Source organism: Dendropsophus ebraccatus, chromosome 7 (genome assembly GCF_027789765.1).
Source record: "Dendropsophus ebraccatus isolate aDenEbr1 chromosome 7, aDenEbr1.pat, whole genome shotgun sequence".
Taxonomy (NCBI): domain Eukaryota; kingdom Metazoa; phylum Chordata; class Amphibia; order Anura; family Hylidae; genus Dendropsophus; species Dendropsophus ebraccatus.
Window position 1 is genome coordinate 41,393,029 of NC_091460.1, and position 18,000 is coordinate 41,411,028.

General features: G+C 42.7%; 1 protein-coding gene across 12 annotated transcripts in view; it reads left to right on the forward strand.

The window, feature by feature from the left end:
• The window catches only part of JAKMIP1 (janus kinase and microtubule interacting protein 1), a 113,979-nt gene extending 97,016 nt beyond the window's left edge, over positions 1 to 16,963 (forward strand). For 8 of the 12 annotated variants that reach the window (XM_069976423.1, XM_069976422.1, XM_069976420.1 and 5 more), the window contains 6 exons: positions 2,514 to 2,582; positions 4,255 to 4,332; positions 4,647 to 4,850; positions 8,948 to 9,013; positions 12,920 to 12,964; positions 16,769 to 16,963. In XM_069976423.1, coding sequence (XP_069832524.1) covers positions 2,514 to 2,582; positions 4,255 to 4,332; positions 4,647 to 4,850; positions 8,948 to 9,013; positions 12,920 to 12,964; positions 16,769 to 16,801 — 495 coding nt within the window. In that variant the 3' untranslated portion in view covers positions 16,802 to 16,963. Of the gene's footprint in view, positions 1 to 2,513; positions 2,583 to 4,254; positions 4,333 to 4,646; positions 4,851 to 8,947; positions 9,014 to 12,888; positions 12,965 to 16,768 lie in introns of all 12 variants that reach the window. The other 4 variants (XM_069976426.1, XM_069976430.1, XM_069976425.1 and 1 more) reach the window with 3 other exon arrangements.
• Positions 16,964 to 18,000: the final 1,037 nt, after the last annotated feature.

Genomic DNA, 18,000 nt, shown 5'->3' on the forward strand with positions numbered 1-18,000 from the left:
CCCCTTAAACTAGACCTAGCTACTAGACAATGAAGAGGGCCACAAACTACCAGCCCCACTCACTGTGGATAGGCCATCTGTCTGTTTTATTTGGAAAGCCCTATTAATAAGCTGGCCATACACAATATTGTTGGCTGAACCCATTGAATATTGCAGAATTGGCTCACCATTTAATATTTTTGGGGCCTTCAGATTCTACTTCAGTAGCAGATGTCAGGAATGTTGGATTTTAACATGCCTGATCCCTTTGTTCTCCTGGAGACAATTTACAATGTGTATGGGGCAAACAGGTAAAATACTGTAACTATCAGCGTAATGTACGGCTGGTTTGTGGTGCCTTGTATCCAGGGGCAGATTAACTTTACCATAGTCCCCGGGCTGTTCACCCAGCCTGGGCCCCCCCCCCCACTCCACTGTAACTATGGCAGCACTAGCATGTTGTTAATAGTATAGGATAGATAATGTCATAATGCCCTGATGTGTGCAAAATTGCAGTAAAAAAGCAGCAATTGAAGTATTGTATTTCCTCCCAAAAATTAGACAAATCCCCAATATTTACTTATTACAGGAAATGCCTATAAAGTGCTTTTTTCCTGCACTTACTACTGCATCAAGACTTCACATCCTGGATAACGTGGTGTTGTCACTTCCTGGATAACATGGTGATGTCACTTCCTGGATAACATGGTGATGTCACTTCCTGGATAAAATGGTTATGTCATGACCCGACTCCGAGAGCTGTGCGGGCTGTGGCTGCTGGAGAGGATGATGGCAGGGGGACACTGAGGGACACAGGGCACTGGAGGGACACTGAGCATCCCCCTGCCATCATCCTCTTCAGCAGCCACAGCCTGCACAGCTCTGGGAGTCGGGTCGTGACATCACCATGTTATCCAGGAAGTGACATCACCATTTTATCCAGGAAGTGAAGCCTTGATGCAGTAGTAAGTGCAGGGAAAAAGCCCTTTATAAGCATTTCCCGTAATAAGTCTATATTGGTAATTTGTATAACTTTTGGGGGGGCAATACAATACTTTAATAAAAATTTTCGCCGGACCTCTCCTTTAAGTGAATGGCCCCCTTCCCCATTTTCCCTTACCCCGGAAGTGTGGTGCAGTATACTTACGTATTCGCTGTCGACCCTGGTCTCCATCTTGGGTCGACGACGTCATCCTCGGGAGGCCGGACCGTTTCAGCCGTCCCTCATGCCGACCCCCTCTGCCGCGTCATCAGCTGCTCAGCTGAGCATAGCTATTAGTGAATAAATATTAAACGCCGCACTACCCCTTCAACATTCGATTAAGGCCAAACCAGTCCTCTCCCAGACTGGTATACAGTAATACCTCGGTTTTCGAACGCTTTGGAACTCGAACTGCTTGGTATTTGAACGAAAATTTACCCAGAAGTAGTGTTTGGAATTCGAACTTTGTTTGGTTTTTGAACATTTTTCGAACGTTTTTGCGAGCGTGGATGGTGGGTTGTACCTGGCGAGTTAAGCAGTGGTGAGGCTTCACATACAGTACAGTGCTGTATAAGACTGCTGGAGTGCATATACAGTGCAGTAGTAGTACAGGCAGTGCACCACCATCTCCCATACATTACAGTGCTTGGATGGGGGGGGGGGACGCTATACAGTAAAGGATGGGTGAGGAGTTAGTGACTACTGTACTATAATTGCTGGTTCTGATGAACATTTCTTATGTTTAATGTCCTGTACAGTATAGTGCTGTACTGTACTATACTGTAATGATTATACTGAGCACTTATCAGTGTAATAAATGAGTATTGTAGGGAATTATTGGTGGCTGCTGGAACCAATTCATCACATTTACATTATTTCCTATGGGAAGACACTGCTCGGTTTTCAAACTGCCTTCCGGAACCAATTAAGTTCGAGAACTGAGGTACCACTGTATATGGGTAATACTATAGAATAGTATAGTCTAAGGCAGGGATGGGGAACCTTCAGCCCTCCAGCTGTTGCAAAACTACAATTCCCATCATGCCTGGACAGCCAAAGCTTCACTTTGGCTGTCCAAGCATGATGGGAATTGTTGTTTTCAAACAGCTGGAGGGCTGAAGGTTCGCTATTCCTGGTCTAAGGCATCTAATAAAAATGAAGCAGGGAAGTTATGGGAAACATATGCTATTGCTACCTACATGGTACCATACATCAGGGTTATATGTCGTGAAACCATGTATCACGGAGCCTCTCACTGTTAGCAATGCTAGGACTACCCAGCAGTATGGACTATGGGGGAGATTTATCAAACATGGTGTAAAGTGAAACTGGCTCAGTTGCCCCTAGCAACCAATCGGATTCCACCTTTCATTCCTCACACACTCTTTGGAAAATGAAAGGTGGAATCTGATTGGTTGCTAGGGGCAACTGAGCCAGTTTCACTTTACAGCACGATTGATAAATCTCTTCTCCAGCCGCCGGACGTTAGCACTATCTAGGAGTGAGACTGTGCATTGACTTGGTTGGGTGCCATCTTTGTGTTTGGTTGCAGTGGTTAAAGCAGATTGAGGTGACAGAAGCCGCCCTGACCCAGAAGATGATAGATCTGGAAAATGAGAAGGTAAGATTGCGAGTAAGTGGAGTTTTTGTAAAATACTTCAAGTCATCCAAACATTCCTCATTCTCCACAACTCTGTGGTCATGAGTCTTACATTAAAACATTGGAAATGTTCATTGTATTCATGGTCATTTGTTTTCGTGACTTCAAAAGGAGCATTGGAGCAAGTTATTGCATCTTAAGACATTCAAGTTGCTTCTGAAAAAGTAATGCAACCCCTCTCCTGCCTTGAAATGATAACACATCATAGGGAGATGAATAGAATGACTGCTGTCTGATATAGCTATAAACATGGCGCAGGAAGTACAGTACTCTAAAGGGGGCCATACACCTTCAATAACTGGGGTTTGTTCGGCCATCAGTTATCTGTCCTGTCCTCCCCATACACAGGAACATTCACCAAAAGTAGTGGGTACAGCTGACAACAGTATAAGTGCATAAGTGCTCACCACATTATTGTCAACCCCGGCCGCCATGTTGGGACAATGACGTTATCTTCAGGAGGCTGGCTGGACCGCTCCAGCGCTCCCTCATGCCGCCCCCCCTCCGGCGCGTCATCAGTTGCTCAGCCGCGATTGGCTAGGCATAACTATGCTCAGCCAATCGGGGCTGAGAAGCTGATGATGCGCCGGAGGGGCGGCTGGAGCGGTTCGGCCGGCCTCCTGAAGATGACGTGTTTGACCCAAGATGGCGGCCGGGGTCAAGAGTAATTCGGTGAGTATAATGCACCACACTTCCGGCAGTGGGAGGAACATGAGGAAGGGGGCCATTCACTTAAATAACACACATTACAAAGTTGTATAACTTTGTAATGTGTGTTATTTAGTGAATAAATGTGTACGACCGCACTACCCCTTTAAAGTGACTATACCACTAGGCCCAGACTGAAGCACTGGAGGTGGCCGACCCACCCTTAGTGGGAGGAAACCCCAGCCCCTCTATGATAGGGTTCCATTGATTCTAATGGAGTCATGTCATGGAGGGGCTGGTGTTTCTTCCCACTAAGGGTGGGTTGGCCCGCCTCCAGTGCTCTGCCTGGGCCTGGTGGTACAGTCACTTTAAGGTTGTGTTTCCACATTCAGGTTTTTTTATGCAGTTTGTGAGCCCCAAGCAGTGAATGGAGAACAGGTATAAGGGAAGACTCAGACCTCTCCTCACTTAATATCTAGTCTTGGCTTTGGCTTTAAAAAAAACCTGAACATGAGAATAAACTCTAAGTCACTGGCTAATGTTGGCCAGGGTTCATCATCATTTCCTAACATGTATATCTTCTCAAAGTGGTACCTTGGAGAAAAATATTTTTCCAATCAACTGATGTCAGAAAGTTATACAGAGTTGTAAATAACATGTTTAAAAAAAGTCTTCCAGTACTTATCACCTGCTGTTTGTACAGCAGAAAGTGGTGTATTCTTTCCAGTCTCTGCTGCCACCTCTGTCAGTGCACTCTCCTAATCTGGACAGTTCCTGACACAGACAGAGGTGGCAGCAGAGAGCACTGTGTCAGACTAGAAAGAATACACCACTTCCCGCAGGTCCTACAGCAGCTGATAAGCACAGGAAGACTTGAAGATTTAAAAATAAAAGTAATTTACAAATCTCTAAAACTTTCTGACACCATTTGATTAAAAACCCTTTAAGCTTCTATTTGAGAGCTGTCTCTCTTCATTTTTTTTAGGAATTGTTCAGCAAACAGAAGGGCTACTTAGAAGAAGAACTCGATTACCGAAAGCAAGCACTTGATCAAGCACATATGGTATGAACCCGATTACAATGTGAAACAATGTTCAAGCTGTGTTCACATCTGTATCAGGGGCTTCAATGCAGATTCTGCCTAACATTGCATAATTCCTGCGAAATGATGGATGCCAGATGGAAATCCAACAAATCCCATTGAAGTCAATGAAGACTCTTGGGATCCATTGCTGTCTGTCATAGAGGGGATTGTCTGTCTCTTCTCACTCCTCTTATGCATTGGTGTTACTACATTGCTGTATTCTTATTTGCTTCTCTCCCTATTGTCTATTCCTTATACACGCAACTGCTGGTGAACATTGTGACTTGCGCTAGAAAATCCAGGAGCTGGAGGCCACACTCTATAATGCCTTGCAGCACGAGCCTGGGCGGAGGGTCAGTGAATGTCTGAATGAGGCGCAGAGGGAAGACCTGAGGGCGGCCGTGGAGAAACTACGAAGGCAGATCCTAAGGCAGAGCCGAGAGTTCGACAGTCAGATCCTACACGAGCGTATGGAGCTCTTACATCAGGCTCAACAGGTACAAGACTAGCAAAGAAAGCAATGGATGTGGAAGAGAGATTCTCTAATGTCTAGGCAATACCTGCACCAAAGCATCATGGGGTTGAGACTATATAGAAACCATGTAGAGCTATTTTTCAGATCCATCTTGTTTATTCCTCTACCGACATTATAAAGAAATTATCCAGTGAAAATCATTTTATTTCAAACCAACTGGTTTCAGAAAGTTAAATAGATTTGTAATTTAGTTCTATTTAAAAATCTCAAGTCTTCCCATACTTATCAGCTGCTCTATGTCCTGCAGGAAATGTTTTCTTTCCAGTCTGACACAGTGCTCTCTGCTGACATCTCTGTCCCAGACAGGAACTGCCCAGAGCAGGAGAGGTTTTCTATGGGGATTTGCTGCTACTCTGGACAGTTCATGACATGGACAGAGGTGGCAGCAGAGAGCACTGTGTCAGACTGAAAAGAAAACACCACTTCATGCAGGACATACAGCAGCTGATAAGTATGGGAAGACTTCAGATTTTTAAATAGAAGTAAATTACAAATCTTTATAACTCTGAAACCAGTTGATTTGTAAGAAAAAGATTTTTGCTGGATAACCCATTTAAAATACAGGTATAGCTTATTAACGTTCTTGTTTAATAGTGAAACCAAATATTAACATTCAACATCAAAAGAGATGTTTTTTTATTTTTTTATCTCTATTGGGAATAATATGCCTGTAATACTGCTATTAAAAATCAATAGGAAAACTAAAAATTAGTCCTAACATGTATAACACCTCTATAATATCCATGTAAAAGATGCATACTTCAGCGTATCCACATCTAAGACCTAAGACCTTCCACATTAATCAAAGTTTGCCCCTCCAGCTTCACACTAGGCCAATGCATACACATTCATAGATCTGTAGTATGGCTGCCCGGTCCAACCACGTGCCTGGTGAGCCAAAGTAACAGCTGCCAGTTAGGGTCATTAGACTGGCATAAATAGATAAAAAGGAATAAAAAAAAATGTATGGATTGATTTACATAGATATTCCATGTACTGTAAGTATTACACATAGATGTTATATACAAATATTATATATGTAATCCATAGAAGAAGCAGCACTCCAGGATTTAGATAGATAGATAGGAGATGGATAGAAGATAGATAGATAGATAGATAGATAGATAGATAGGAGATAGATAGATAGATAGATAGATAGATAGATAGATAGATAGGAGATAGATAGATAGATAGATAGATAGGAGATAGATAGATAGATAGATAGATAGATAGATAGATAGATAGATAGATAGATAGATAGATAGATAAATAGGAGATAGATGGGAGATGATAGATAGATAGATAGATAAACTTTCACAACGAAGTGCACTCTGTTCAAAGTAGTGAATAGGGTGCTTGCAGCTGGAGACCGAATCCACGTCTCCCCATGAATACTTCAAGAATTCTGCAGCACAACCATATAGTGAAAAAATCCAAAAGTGTATTTATTCCATACAAGTTGAAAATCCATGCAACGTTTCTGTCTCTTCACGAGATGCTTGAGAAAGGTCTCGTGAAGAAGAGACAGAAATGTTCCATGGATTTTCTACTTGTATGGAATAAATACACTTTTGGATTTTTTCACTATATGGTTGTGCTGCAGAATTCTTGAAATAGATAGATAGATAGATAGATAGATAGATAGATAGATAGATATTGCAATTGTACTCTTCCCCACAATCCACTATGTTTCCTTGGCAGATGCCTAATTCTTTTAGTAGAATAAAATCTACTTACTTCCCATATATGCGTATAAACCTATATACCCACAATAAATCTTCTTGTAGTCATATAAAGGCTATAGAATTTGAATACACCTGTGAGAGGAGAGGATACATGTTCCTTACCATATCCCTGACCTATAGCTTCCTCTTGTTCCATCATCCAGAATAGTAATGGTCATTTACCTGGCAGACTATATATATACCTGGCCTCCCATATGGCTATACAGACATAGTAATCGGCTTAGTAAGTCTGCCGTCCCCGTCCTGCACCTTCTAAGTCTTTTAAATTTTGCCTTGTGGAGGAAAATCCCATTGGTGAGCTCATAAATTCATTAGGTCATTGGGGCGGTGTTACCAGATCTCTCCAAGAACTGATGAAAGTCACTGATAGAACGGAGGAAATGTGCAGTGTATTAGATATGATACTAGAGTAATGGACACTTCATAAAGGATAACACTGTTCCATACTGATGGAGCACATGTAAAAAAAAAAGATTAGTTTTTGTTTGTTTGTTTTTTACATGTTTACATGCAGTGGCCTCTCTGCTGCCACCAATGGCTGTCATGGGAACTGCAGGGCTGCACAAGCCTTGGTCCAGGCACAGTTTTATATCACTTCTGCACTTGAAGTTTGTCCCCCAGCTTCTCCAGACACTAATGGTGTGGTAGTAAAATATTTTGATTTGCTTATTTTCTGCAGTACAGTATATAGTAAGAGGCTGGGGAAGCAGGAGGCGATCTCCTCTGTCTGTCACTGCTTGCCATTATTATAGGCTTATGACTTAAGTAGCACTTTGCAAATAGCATTAACCAGCAGCTAATGCCTTATATCCAGCAAGAGAGGTAGAGAGGCTGAGCCGGAGAAAGGGGGCATCAATATCATTTGTATAAAGTCGTTAGACGTTCTCGCCGGGCTGCCACTGGAATACATTTACTTTGCATTGCTGTATTCAAAGCATTAAAGCAGGGCTGTCAAACTCAGGCCCTCCAGCTGTTGCAAAACTACAATTCCCATCAAGCCTGGACAGACAAAGCTTTAGCTTTGGCTGTCCAGGCATGATGTAAATTGTAGTTTTGCAGCAGCTGGAGGACCAGAGTTTGACTCCTGTGCAATAAAGTGAAACGATTATAGGGCAGGAGTTTGCGGACAATTCACTTTTCTCAATAATTTGCATAGCAGTCTATTTTTGAATAGCAGGACAGAGCGGACACGGACCAATGCTGTCAGCTACTCAAAGCTATGCAGTAGGGGGCAAATTATCTGGACGGTCCTAATGAATTACGGACGGTAGTTTATACAGTGTTTGCACTGGCAACCAATTTCCCATTGACTTCAATGGAGCGCATTATTAAATTGAAAATATGGCCATCTTTAACCTCAATAGTCCCCACTATGAACAGCCCCAAACCTCTTCTTATCTCATTGTGCTCAGAGGACTATGGGGGATATTTAGCAAACATAGTGTAAAGTGAAACTGGCCCAGTTGCCCCTAGCAACCAATCAGATTCCACTTTTCATTCCTCACAGACTCTTTGGAAAATGAAAGGTGGAATCTGATTGGTTGCTAGGGGCAACTGGGCCTGTTTCACTTTACACCATGTTTGATAAATCTCCCCTATGACTCTCAGCCAGGTCTCATTGCAGCAAGAATTAGTTTCACCTATACTAGCATTACTAGTAGTTGATATAACACATCTTAGGTTCTTATTATAAGGATATAAGGTAATTGTCCGAATCAGGCTGATCGTTTCTTTAGGTCCTGTCCTAAAATCATCGGGCAACGGGCGCACATCGCTATGTGTAATATACCTGACGACTGATGACTGTAGTATAAAATAATAAAGTAATAACTTACCTTACCTCGTTTCCTGTTGTCCTTGGGCCTTCTCCGGTGTCCCCAGAGGCCTTCCTCTGTGTCTGCAGCTCTGCCTCCTCTGCACTGACAGGCCGCCGGCCACTCAGCTTTCACTGGCTGAGATAAACCACAGCCTGTGATTGGTTGGGCGTTTGGCAGCCTGTCAGTGCAGATTAGGCAGAGCTGCAGACACAGAGGAAGGCCTCTGTGGACACTGGAGAAGGCCCGAGGACATTAGGGAACATGGTAAGGTGAGTTATTACTTTATTGTTTTATATTAAAGGCAAAGGCTGCACGGACATCGCTAACAATGTCCGTGCAGTCCTTGCTGCCCGATAGTCGGCCCGTCTAATTGTTCAGTAAACGAGCGCCGATGTAGCAGATTACAGTTTATGATCAGGTTGTGTAATAGGACCCTTACTCTTTAAAATCAGCTCATACTATAGTCTCCAAATGTTTCTTTGCTTTTTCTCTCATAGAGAATCCGGGAACTTGAAGACAGGATAGAACTTCAAAAACGACAACTCAAAGACATAGAGGAAAAGGTAAGTAATTCTGGTTAGTGCATGGCTGCCTATTGCTCTGTATGCAGGTTGTTATGGGAGGCTGGTGATGTGCCTGGACTGCTGATGTGTAATACAGTAAATGGAGCCATTAGGATGCACTGTGAAAACTACGGTACACACTCTCCAAGCAGAACGGGACAGGAGCCATCCAGCCCTAGCAACATTAATAAAGATTCATGGCGTATGGTATATATACATAAATACAGTGCACTAGAGCAGAAATGCCACCTTCCTATGTAAAGTCAGTGCTATCATGGCTCTATAGGCAACATACATTTCTTTGCAAAACTATAACATTTACATGTGGATTGTGACTCAAATTCACTATTGATTTCATATAGAAAATGGAAAAAAAGATTTCCACAAAAGAATCGTCATAATTATAATTCTGCACCTTAAAGGGGAACTCAGGTTATTTTTATTTATTTATTTTCAAATTAACTGGTGTCAAAAAGTTGTATACATTTCTAATTTACTTTTATTTAAAAATCCCAATTCTTTCAGTACTTATCAGCTGCTGTATGCCCTGCAGGAAATGGTGTATTCTTTCCAGTCTGACACAGAGCTCCATGACAGAAACTGTCCTGAGAAAAAGTTTTCTATGGGGATGGGGAGCTCCATGACAGAAACTGTCCTGAGAAAAAGTTTTCTATGGGGATGGGGAGCTCCATGACAGAAACTGTCCTGAGAAAAAGTTTTCTATGGGGATGTGCTCCTTCTCTTGACAGTTCCTGACATGGACAGAGGTGGCAGCAGAGAGAACTGTGTCAGACTGGAGGTATTACACCACTTGCAGGACATACAGCAGCTGTGAAGTACCATAAGACTTGACATTTTTAAATAAAATTAATTTACACATCTGTATATTCTTCTAGCACCTGTTTATTTGAAAGAATTTATCCACTGGAGTACCCCTTTAAAGATCTGTCAACTCTATATGAATTCTGTTCTGTAACGGTATTCAACTGGGTGTTGACATACTCCTTCTCAATAGGGTGTGCCCCTACAAAGTCTTTGACTGTCCAGTTAAAACAGGGAAACACCCAGGGAAAAAATGGTAACACCCAGTTGTCAATTTATTCATACATTTCCAGAGGCATAACAGAGGAGTGACACAATGTAGAGTCTTAAAGGGGTTGTCCAGCAAAAATCTTTTTCTTTCAAATCAACTGATATCATAAAGTTATATAGATTTGTAATTTTTTTCTATTAAAAACATCTCAAGTCTTCACATACTTATTAGCTGCTGTATGTCATGCAGGAAATGTTTTTTTTTTTTTATTTTCAGTCTGACACTGGAACTCTGTCTTGGTTTTTTATGAATCCCCATACAAAACCTCTCCTACTTTGCACAGTTCCTGTCTCGGCCAGAGATGTCAGCAGAGAGCACTGTGTCAGACTGAAAAGAAAACAACATTTCCTGCATGACATACAGCAGCTGATAAGTATGGGAAGACGTGAAATCTTTTAATAGAAGTAGATTACAAATCTATATAACTTTCTGACACCAGTTGACTTGAAAGAAATTAATTTAATTTATTAATTTATTCATGGAAAATACAAGTATCTACTAAAACAGAGACGTCCTGAGAGCTGATAGATTCCCTTTAAGGGTACAAACCCACACACCGTATACGCAGCAAATACGCAACAAATACGCAGCAAATACGCAGCAGTTTGATGGTGAAGATTTAATGCTGAGTTCAGTTATTTAGATCTAATCTGCTGCGTTTTTGTTGCGTATTTGTTGCGTTTTTGCTGCGTATTCGCTGCGTATCGCAGCAGTAAATACGCTGTGTATACGGTGTGTGGGTTTAACTACAATGATATAAGATTTATTTATATAATGTAGAAAAGAGGGCCAAACACCCTGTAAAGAAGCAGGGATTCCCTTCATTATGATTGGAATCCCTGCTTCTTTACAGGGTGTTCCCTGCAGCTGAGAGGAGTAGGTGAGCGGGGCTGGGGAAGGGTGCGGAGGTGCTCCATGTCTGTGAGGAGGATCCCTGCAGTGGGTACAGATATCACTGGTGGCAGGGAGCAGCAGGAGATGATAGCTGAGCAGTGTAGGGCCGGCAGCGCAGGGGATATGATGGGAATCCCCCCTCTTTATAGGGTGTTCCCCAGAGAGAGACAGAAGCTGGTGGCTGTTTAAACTTGCTGCCCGGCTCCTGCGTCTCTCAGCTGCAGGGGACTCCCTGTAAAGAAGCTGGGATTCCCATCATAATGAGAAGGGATAAGGGGGCACTAACAGCTCCGTATTATATTCTGGACATGTGGTCTGTCATGGCTTCTCAGCATAATAATCCACACACACAGCAAAGGTATCCCGGGAATTCCTCTAACAGATTGTCACAAAAATAGAAAATTGCTGCAGCAAACTGCAAGTGCCATATAGAATTAAATTAAAAAAATAATAAAAAAGAGGTTTCTTAGCAAACTGTTTGATCCAATAGAATGTACCAGTTCACCATGTTAAGGTGAACCCCAGGGAGTTGGAACTACACTAGCAATGGCCTCTCTGAGACTATAAGTCTACATATCTGGCATATAGGGTCAACTGATCTCTATGTAACACACCTACAGGAGCTGGGTGGAGTGACACACAAAAAGCAATCCAAAAGTCAACACACGACAATAACACTTGTTCACAGTGGCGTAGCTACCATAGAGGCAGGGAAGGCGGTTGCTATGGGGCCCATGGAGGGAGGGGGCCCAGGGAAGATAAGAGCTTCCTGTGTCCTTTTGCTTAACCCCTTATGTACTGCAGTGTGTAAGTGACCCAGTGTTCTCTTACATGCTGCACCACAAAAAAGGGTTAACAATTCGCTCTCTGCCTCACTACTCTGATAACGTCTGAACTCTGTTCTCTGAGCTCCTGCAGAAGTCAGGAGTTATCAGTGAAGGAGAGAGCTACTTGTCTTCTGTATTAACCCTTTGTTTGTGTTGCAGCATGTAAGAGAACACTGGGTCACTTAAACACTGCAGTAAATAAAGGGTTAAGCCAAAGGTAGTCTGCTCCTGCACCTATGTATATAACCATGAGGCTCCTAATATGCTGTTATAGTTAAATACAGTGGATGGACAGAACAAGCAGACATTGGCTTTCTGCTCTGCCAGTCACTGTTGTGGCTGGACACAAGATATATTTTTTTTTGCACATCACCGAATATATATATATATATATATATATATATATATATATATATATATTTGTTGTCAATGAGTGTTGATTTCTCTCTATATATTATTTAGGGGTTATTATACTTTGTTGATATCATTGCTACAATAGAATGTTAATGTATTGTGTGAATCATTTGCCATACAATGTGCATAAAAAAGGAATTTCGATCTGTTTTCAGGACATCCATAGGTATAGGGTGAGGATAGATGGGTGGGAGTTAAATTAACTTTTATTCTAAAATTTTAAGGTAACTAAGGATCCATTTACACAGAAAGATTACCTCACAGATTATCTGCCAAAGATTTGAAGCCAAAGCCAGGAATGGTTTTGAAAAGAGGAGAAATCTCAGGCTTTCCTTTATGGCCTGTTCTCTGTTTATAGTCTGTTTCTGGCTTTGGCTTCAAATCTTTGACAGATAATCTGTCAGATAATATCTCTGTGTAAATGGACCCTAAAGGACTTTTATTAACTGGGGTTTTTGTTATTATTTAAAGGAGAAATGTTCGTAAACAGACAGTCCTCCATTTTTAAAAACGCTCCTCAATGCTCAAGGGGCTATACTGCTATTGTTCTGTATAGGAATTTTATGCATCTCTTTGTCTGATTCTCCACCTCTCACAGCATTTTCCTTTTTCTTTTCTTTCTGTTTTATTTTGATCTTATTTTATAGTTTTTGTTCCTTTTTTTGTTTTTCTCACTAGCATTCATTCTGTGGCCTTGACGATCTTTTCCAGCAAACAATCATGGTTGGTATATACTCTGCATATGTATATAAATCCAGCTTTTCTGAATGAATGCTGCTTTGTTTTTCTAAGCTTAGATTTATGCATGTAGTTATATTCCTTACCACAATGCATAGACTTATAAATTTTAGCTTTTTTTTAAACATTTTATCCTAGATCGTGTAAGAGCTGTATACATAACAAGAGAAATAACTAGTCTTGAGCAGATAGGCTGTACTGTTCAGGTTCGGCATTGTTCTCTGAACAGTTGCAGCTGCAGAAGTTAGATGCAGCCCTAGAAAGTCCTGGAAAACATGAATATAGCCTATGGCTGTGATGGCTTATCCACTGCAAAACACCCCTACACTTATATTATCTTTAGGTGGAGAGTCTGGAGGCCCCCATACACCACTTTAGTCTAAGGTCTATGGCTCCTTAACCCTTTCACGACCTGGGGTCATTAATGCCTCAATGCCCAGGTCGTTTTAGGATATCAGTTTATAGTATCATAATCCCATAAGCTGATGTCCCTGTGTCTGCCCCTTGCCGCTGTTACAATCTTTTGTAAGCTTCAGGGGAGAGAGGGGAGGGGGCAGAGCTCACGGCTGCGTGCCTGGTGTGCGCCCTGCCTTCCCTCTCTCTCTCCCTTCCCCCGCTGGTCTCCGTAGCCAGGAAACCGGAAGCCTGAGGCTTCTGGTTTCCATGGCTACCTTTGGGGCTCTGCGATCACTTCGCAGAGCCAGATGGACACCGCCAGAGAATTCTCCCTCTCTAGAGGGAGAATTCTCTGTCAGGAGCCCTAAAGATGCTGCGGTCATGCTGTTGCGACGGGTCCCTGGCTATCACTGATAGCCTGGACCCGCTGCAGATGACACAGGCGCAGCTCCTGTGCCTGTGTCATCCTGGATCGTTTATTAACGTAGCTGCAGCTTCAGGCATAGGCTGCAGCGACGTTAATTAATTGTGAAGCGGCGGGAGGAGGTTAAAGGGGTTATCCAGCACTACAAAAACATGCCCACTTTTCCCCCTTCTCTTGACTCCAGTTCAGGTGTGGTTTGAAATTAAGCTCCATTTACTTCAAAGGAACCGAGTTTCAAAACCACACCCACACTGGAGACAAGAGAGGGGGAAAAGTGGCCATGTTTTTGTAGCGCTGGATAACACCTTGAATGTCTTCGGCTATCCCTTGTTGTCTGGCCAGGAATAGTATTTTAACATGTGGCCTGGGTGAAGAGAACATAAATAAGTGTACCTGCCCATTCCAGTCCCTGTAGGTCCCAGTATCCTAGGGGCCTAGTCCACTGATAAAAAAAAAGCAATGGGGGCAACTTAAGGAGTATAGATGCCCAAGAATGTAGTTTTACCTAAGTAGCGATCATTGAGTCCACATATAGAATATTAAGTACCTGTATATAAGAAAGACATGGCTAAATTGGAGCCCGTGCCAAGGAGGATGACCAAAGTCTTTAAAGGATTGGTGGACTGCTGAAGTAAGACAGATTATTAGGTTTTAGGGGGGTAAAAGATGCCCTAGGGGCGACCTAATTACAATATACAAATATATGAATGTGTGGTGACCAAGGGATTGCTAGATGGAACTTGCAAGGGCAGGTGTTGCGGTCACGGTGGGCAGGAGTGGTATGTGCCCTCCCCTGAATCCCAAACACATGCCCATTAATAGGTTGTAATTGTAGGTGGTCCCTGTAGTGTATAATGCAGCGCATAGGAACCACAGTCTCTTAAATAAACGTAACCACTTGAATGCTGCTTTACTGGATAACTTTTCTTAAAGTGACAGTACAGTTTAATAATTTACAGTAGGCTGTGCTTTAGTGTGATGGCTTTTGTTCCCTTAAGAATACTTGCGTGATGCATTTGAATAGTTGGAATTGAACCAGGACAGTCTCTTTTATGGGTTTTTAGTTAGAAGACTTTGTATAGTAGATAGGGGGCTACCGGAGGGACCGCTCTAGGTAGTGCAGAACTCTATCAGGGTGACCTTAATACTTGAAGAAGAAGCCCACACGGTTCAGAGAATGCCGCCTCATGCCGTAGCTATTTCCTCTAGACTACCCAAGGAGATGGAGCAACGTTCAGTGGGGTACGTTGGCTTTATCTGCCACCAATGGGGATAGTCCGGACAGCTGAAGGACTTCTGAAGAAATACTTGTTAGAGAACTTGGTTACCCCAGACGTAGACAGCTTAAGTCCATTGGAAGGTAGTTGCTCTTCTTAGGGTCCTATTCCACGGGCCAAGCAGGGCCCGATCAACTATGCAAACGAGCGGCGATCTGCTAGATCGCCGCTCGTTTACTGGGCCTATTCCATGGCCCGATGATCGTTGAGCGAGGGCTGCAGGGACATCGTTACCGATGTCCTTGCAGCCCCATACATTACCTGTCCAGGCTTCTTCTCCGCGCTGTCTTCATCCTCGGGTCCCGCGCGCTCTATCTTCAGAATGGCCGGTCAGCTGACAGGCCACACTCAGCCAATCACAGGCCGCGGCGGTCCCGGCCTGTGATTGGCTGAGCGCTCCATCAGCTGACCGGCCATTCTGAAGATAGAGCGCGCGGGACACGGGGATGAAGACAGCGCGGAGAAGAAGCCTGGACAGGTAATGTATGCTGCTGCTTGTCAAATCGTCGGTCGCCCGCTGCGCACCTCTATTCAACCATAGCGATGCGCGGTGGGGGAGCAATGATTTTAGGTCTGGCCCTAAATGAACAATCAGCCGATGACACGATCATCGGCTGATCGTTCTCTCTATTTCACCTAACGATAATTGGCCGAATTGGGCCAAATGGGGCCGATCCGGCCGATTATCCTTCCTGTGGTATAGGGCCCTTAGGGTTTCAGCAGGCCATCATCTTGTAGGCTGGAACTTGGAAGAAAAGATTCAGTCTCTGGCAGGAGCAGGCACCTGGCCACAAGGACCAGGCCCTGAGGCAACTCTCTTTTGTCAGGAACACCATTAGGATACACTTTACACAATCTTCTCCTAAATCTCAACAGACTTGACCAAACGTTCTATATATAGGCTTACAAGTGAGTTACTGCCACATTGGTGGACAAACTGTGAGGTGATTCTACATCCCGTAGGTGGAAACTCTTTAGAATAATCTTGTGATGAGTTAAGGAATGGGAACTGTCAAGCAATCACACTCTTGCACATATAAAACATCCTAATAAGATCGACAGTGCATTAACCCCTATCGTTCGCAATAGGTTAATAATGAGTGGCGTCATCTTGTGCCCAAACAGTGGTAAGATATCTCCGAAATACAATACAGAAAAATACTAGTGTAGCAGTGCCAGGAGGAGGAACCTTCTGGGAAACACTTCAGTGCCAAATGGAAGATACTAGAGCACAGTAATGGCTCATTGGTTCAAAACCCCTTCCACTACATCTAAAGGAAGGAGGTATCACCATCATTACCAATGAGGATTTTTTATTTACTATAAAAGCAGTGTCATTATAGAACTATGTGATGGTTGCTACATTGTTGCTACAAGTTCAAGATGGGTCTTAATGAATTCCTTCAAAATATAATATTACAAGCTATGGTTACTAGATTTCTGCAGACAGTGATTTATTCTGCCATGTTCATAGTTGGGCAGACATTTTCCCCTAGTATGGAGCAGTTGTCACCAATCTTTTGCCTTCCTCTAGATCAGCATGGTAAGAATATAGTTTAGTCTTTTTATAGTCCTATTATTTACAGTATTTCAGCAGGACAGTCTAGGCGGAGTTCTTTATAATAAAAATATAGACCTGCATGAAAATGAATACATGAGTGATATTATACCAATGATTCTTCTCTTTTGTAGGGTTTGAAGAGAGCACATGGGATGAACAGCTGACACTTCTGCAACTGCCAAATCAGACACACGACTTCATGTTATTTTTTATCCCTGGGCCTGGCTGGAGACACCAGACGACGAGTTTTATAACAGTTTAGTTTTTAACTGGACTAAATTTGTTGTACAGCTGCAATATAGTCCTGCTATTCAGAGACTCTAATACAATGGATGAAAAGATAGTAAATAAAAAAAAAGAAAAAAAAAACCTATTACATACATATTGGAAGACTGTGTTTTCTTACACCATATGGAAACACATTTCAGCATAGTCCTAAGGAAACCGTGCTAGGATGGATTTTGGTGCAGTACCTACAATGGAAGCTGACACCAGTCCATATAGTCCTGCCATTCCGCTATGCAGCGAAAGAAAAATAGGTAAAGTAGACAAAAAGACATACCTGCCTCGTGCAAATAATAGAGTGTACAAAGAGATATACAGTATGGCAAACTGTATACTGTGGGGTATGCTATGTTGCAGAAACATCTAGTTGTAAGACACATTTATGGTCCATGATTTAAGGGGTACTCCAGAGAAAACAAATATGTTTTATTTAGTTAACTGGTGTCAAAAATTATACAAATTTGAAAATTACTTCTATTTAAGAATCTAAAATCTTCCAGTACTTATCAGCTGCTGTATGTCCTACAGGAAGTCATGTATTCTCTGCAGTCTGGCACAGTGTCATCTGCTGCCACCTCTGTCCATGTCATGAACTGTCCAGAGTAGTAGCAAATCCCCACAGATAGCAAAAGAGAGCACTGTGTCAGACTGGAAAGAAAACACCACTTCCTGCAGGACATACAGCAGCTGATAAGTACTGGAAGACCTCAGATTCATGAATAGAAGTGATATACAAATCTGTATAACTTTCTGACGCCAGTTTATTGGGAAAAAATGTTTTTCTTTGGAGTATCCCTTTAAAGGGGCTGTCCGACCATTAAGGCTTATGCTGTATTCACAGGATGAGGGTTAAGTGTATCACCATACAGGATCTGACTGCTGGGGCTCCTTGCTATATTGACAACTGGGACCCGGGTCTTTCATCTCAATGGAGTGGTCATCTATACACACTGACGATCCCTTGGGAGCTGCCAAACATAGCAAAGTACTGGCAGCATTTATAGCCAATGCAAGGAGCAGTAGTGTGCATGTGTACCAGGAGACTTTGCTCTTCATTCTCAAGATCATGGGGGTCCAA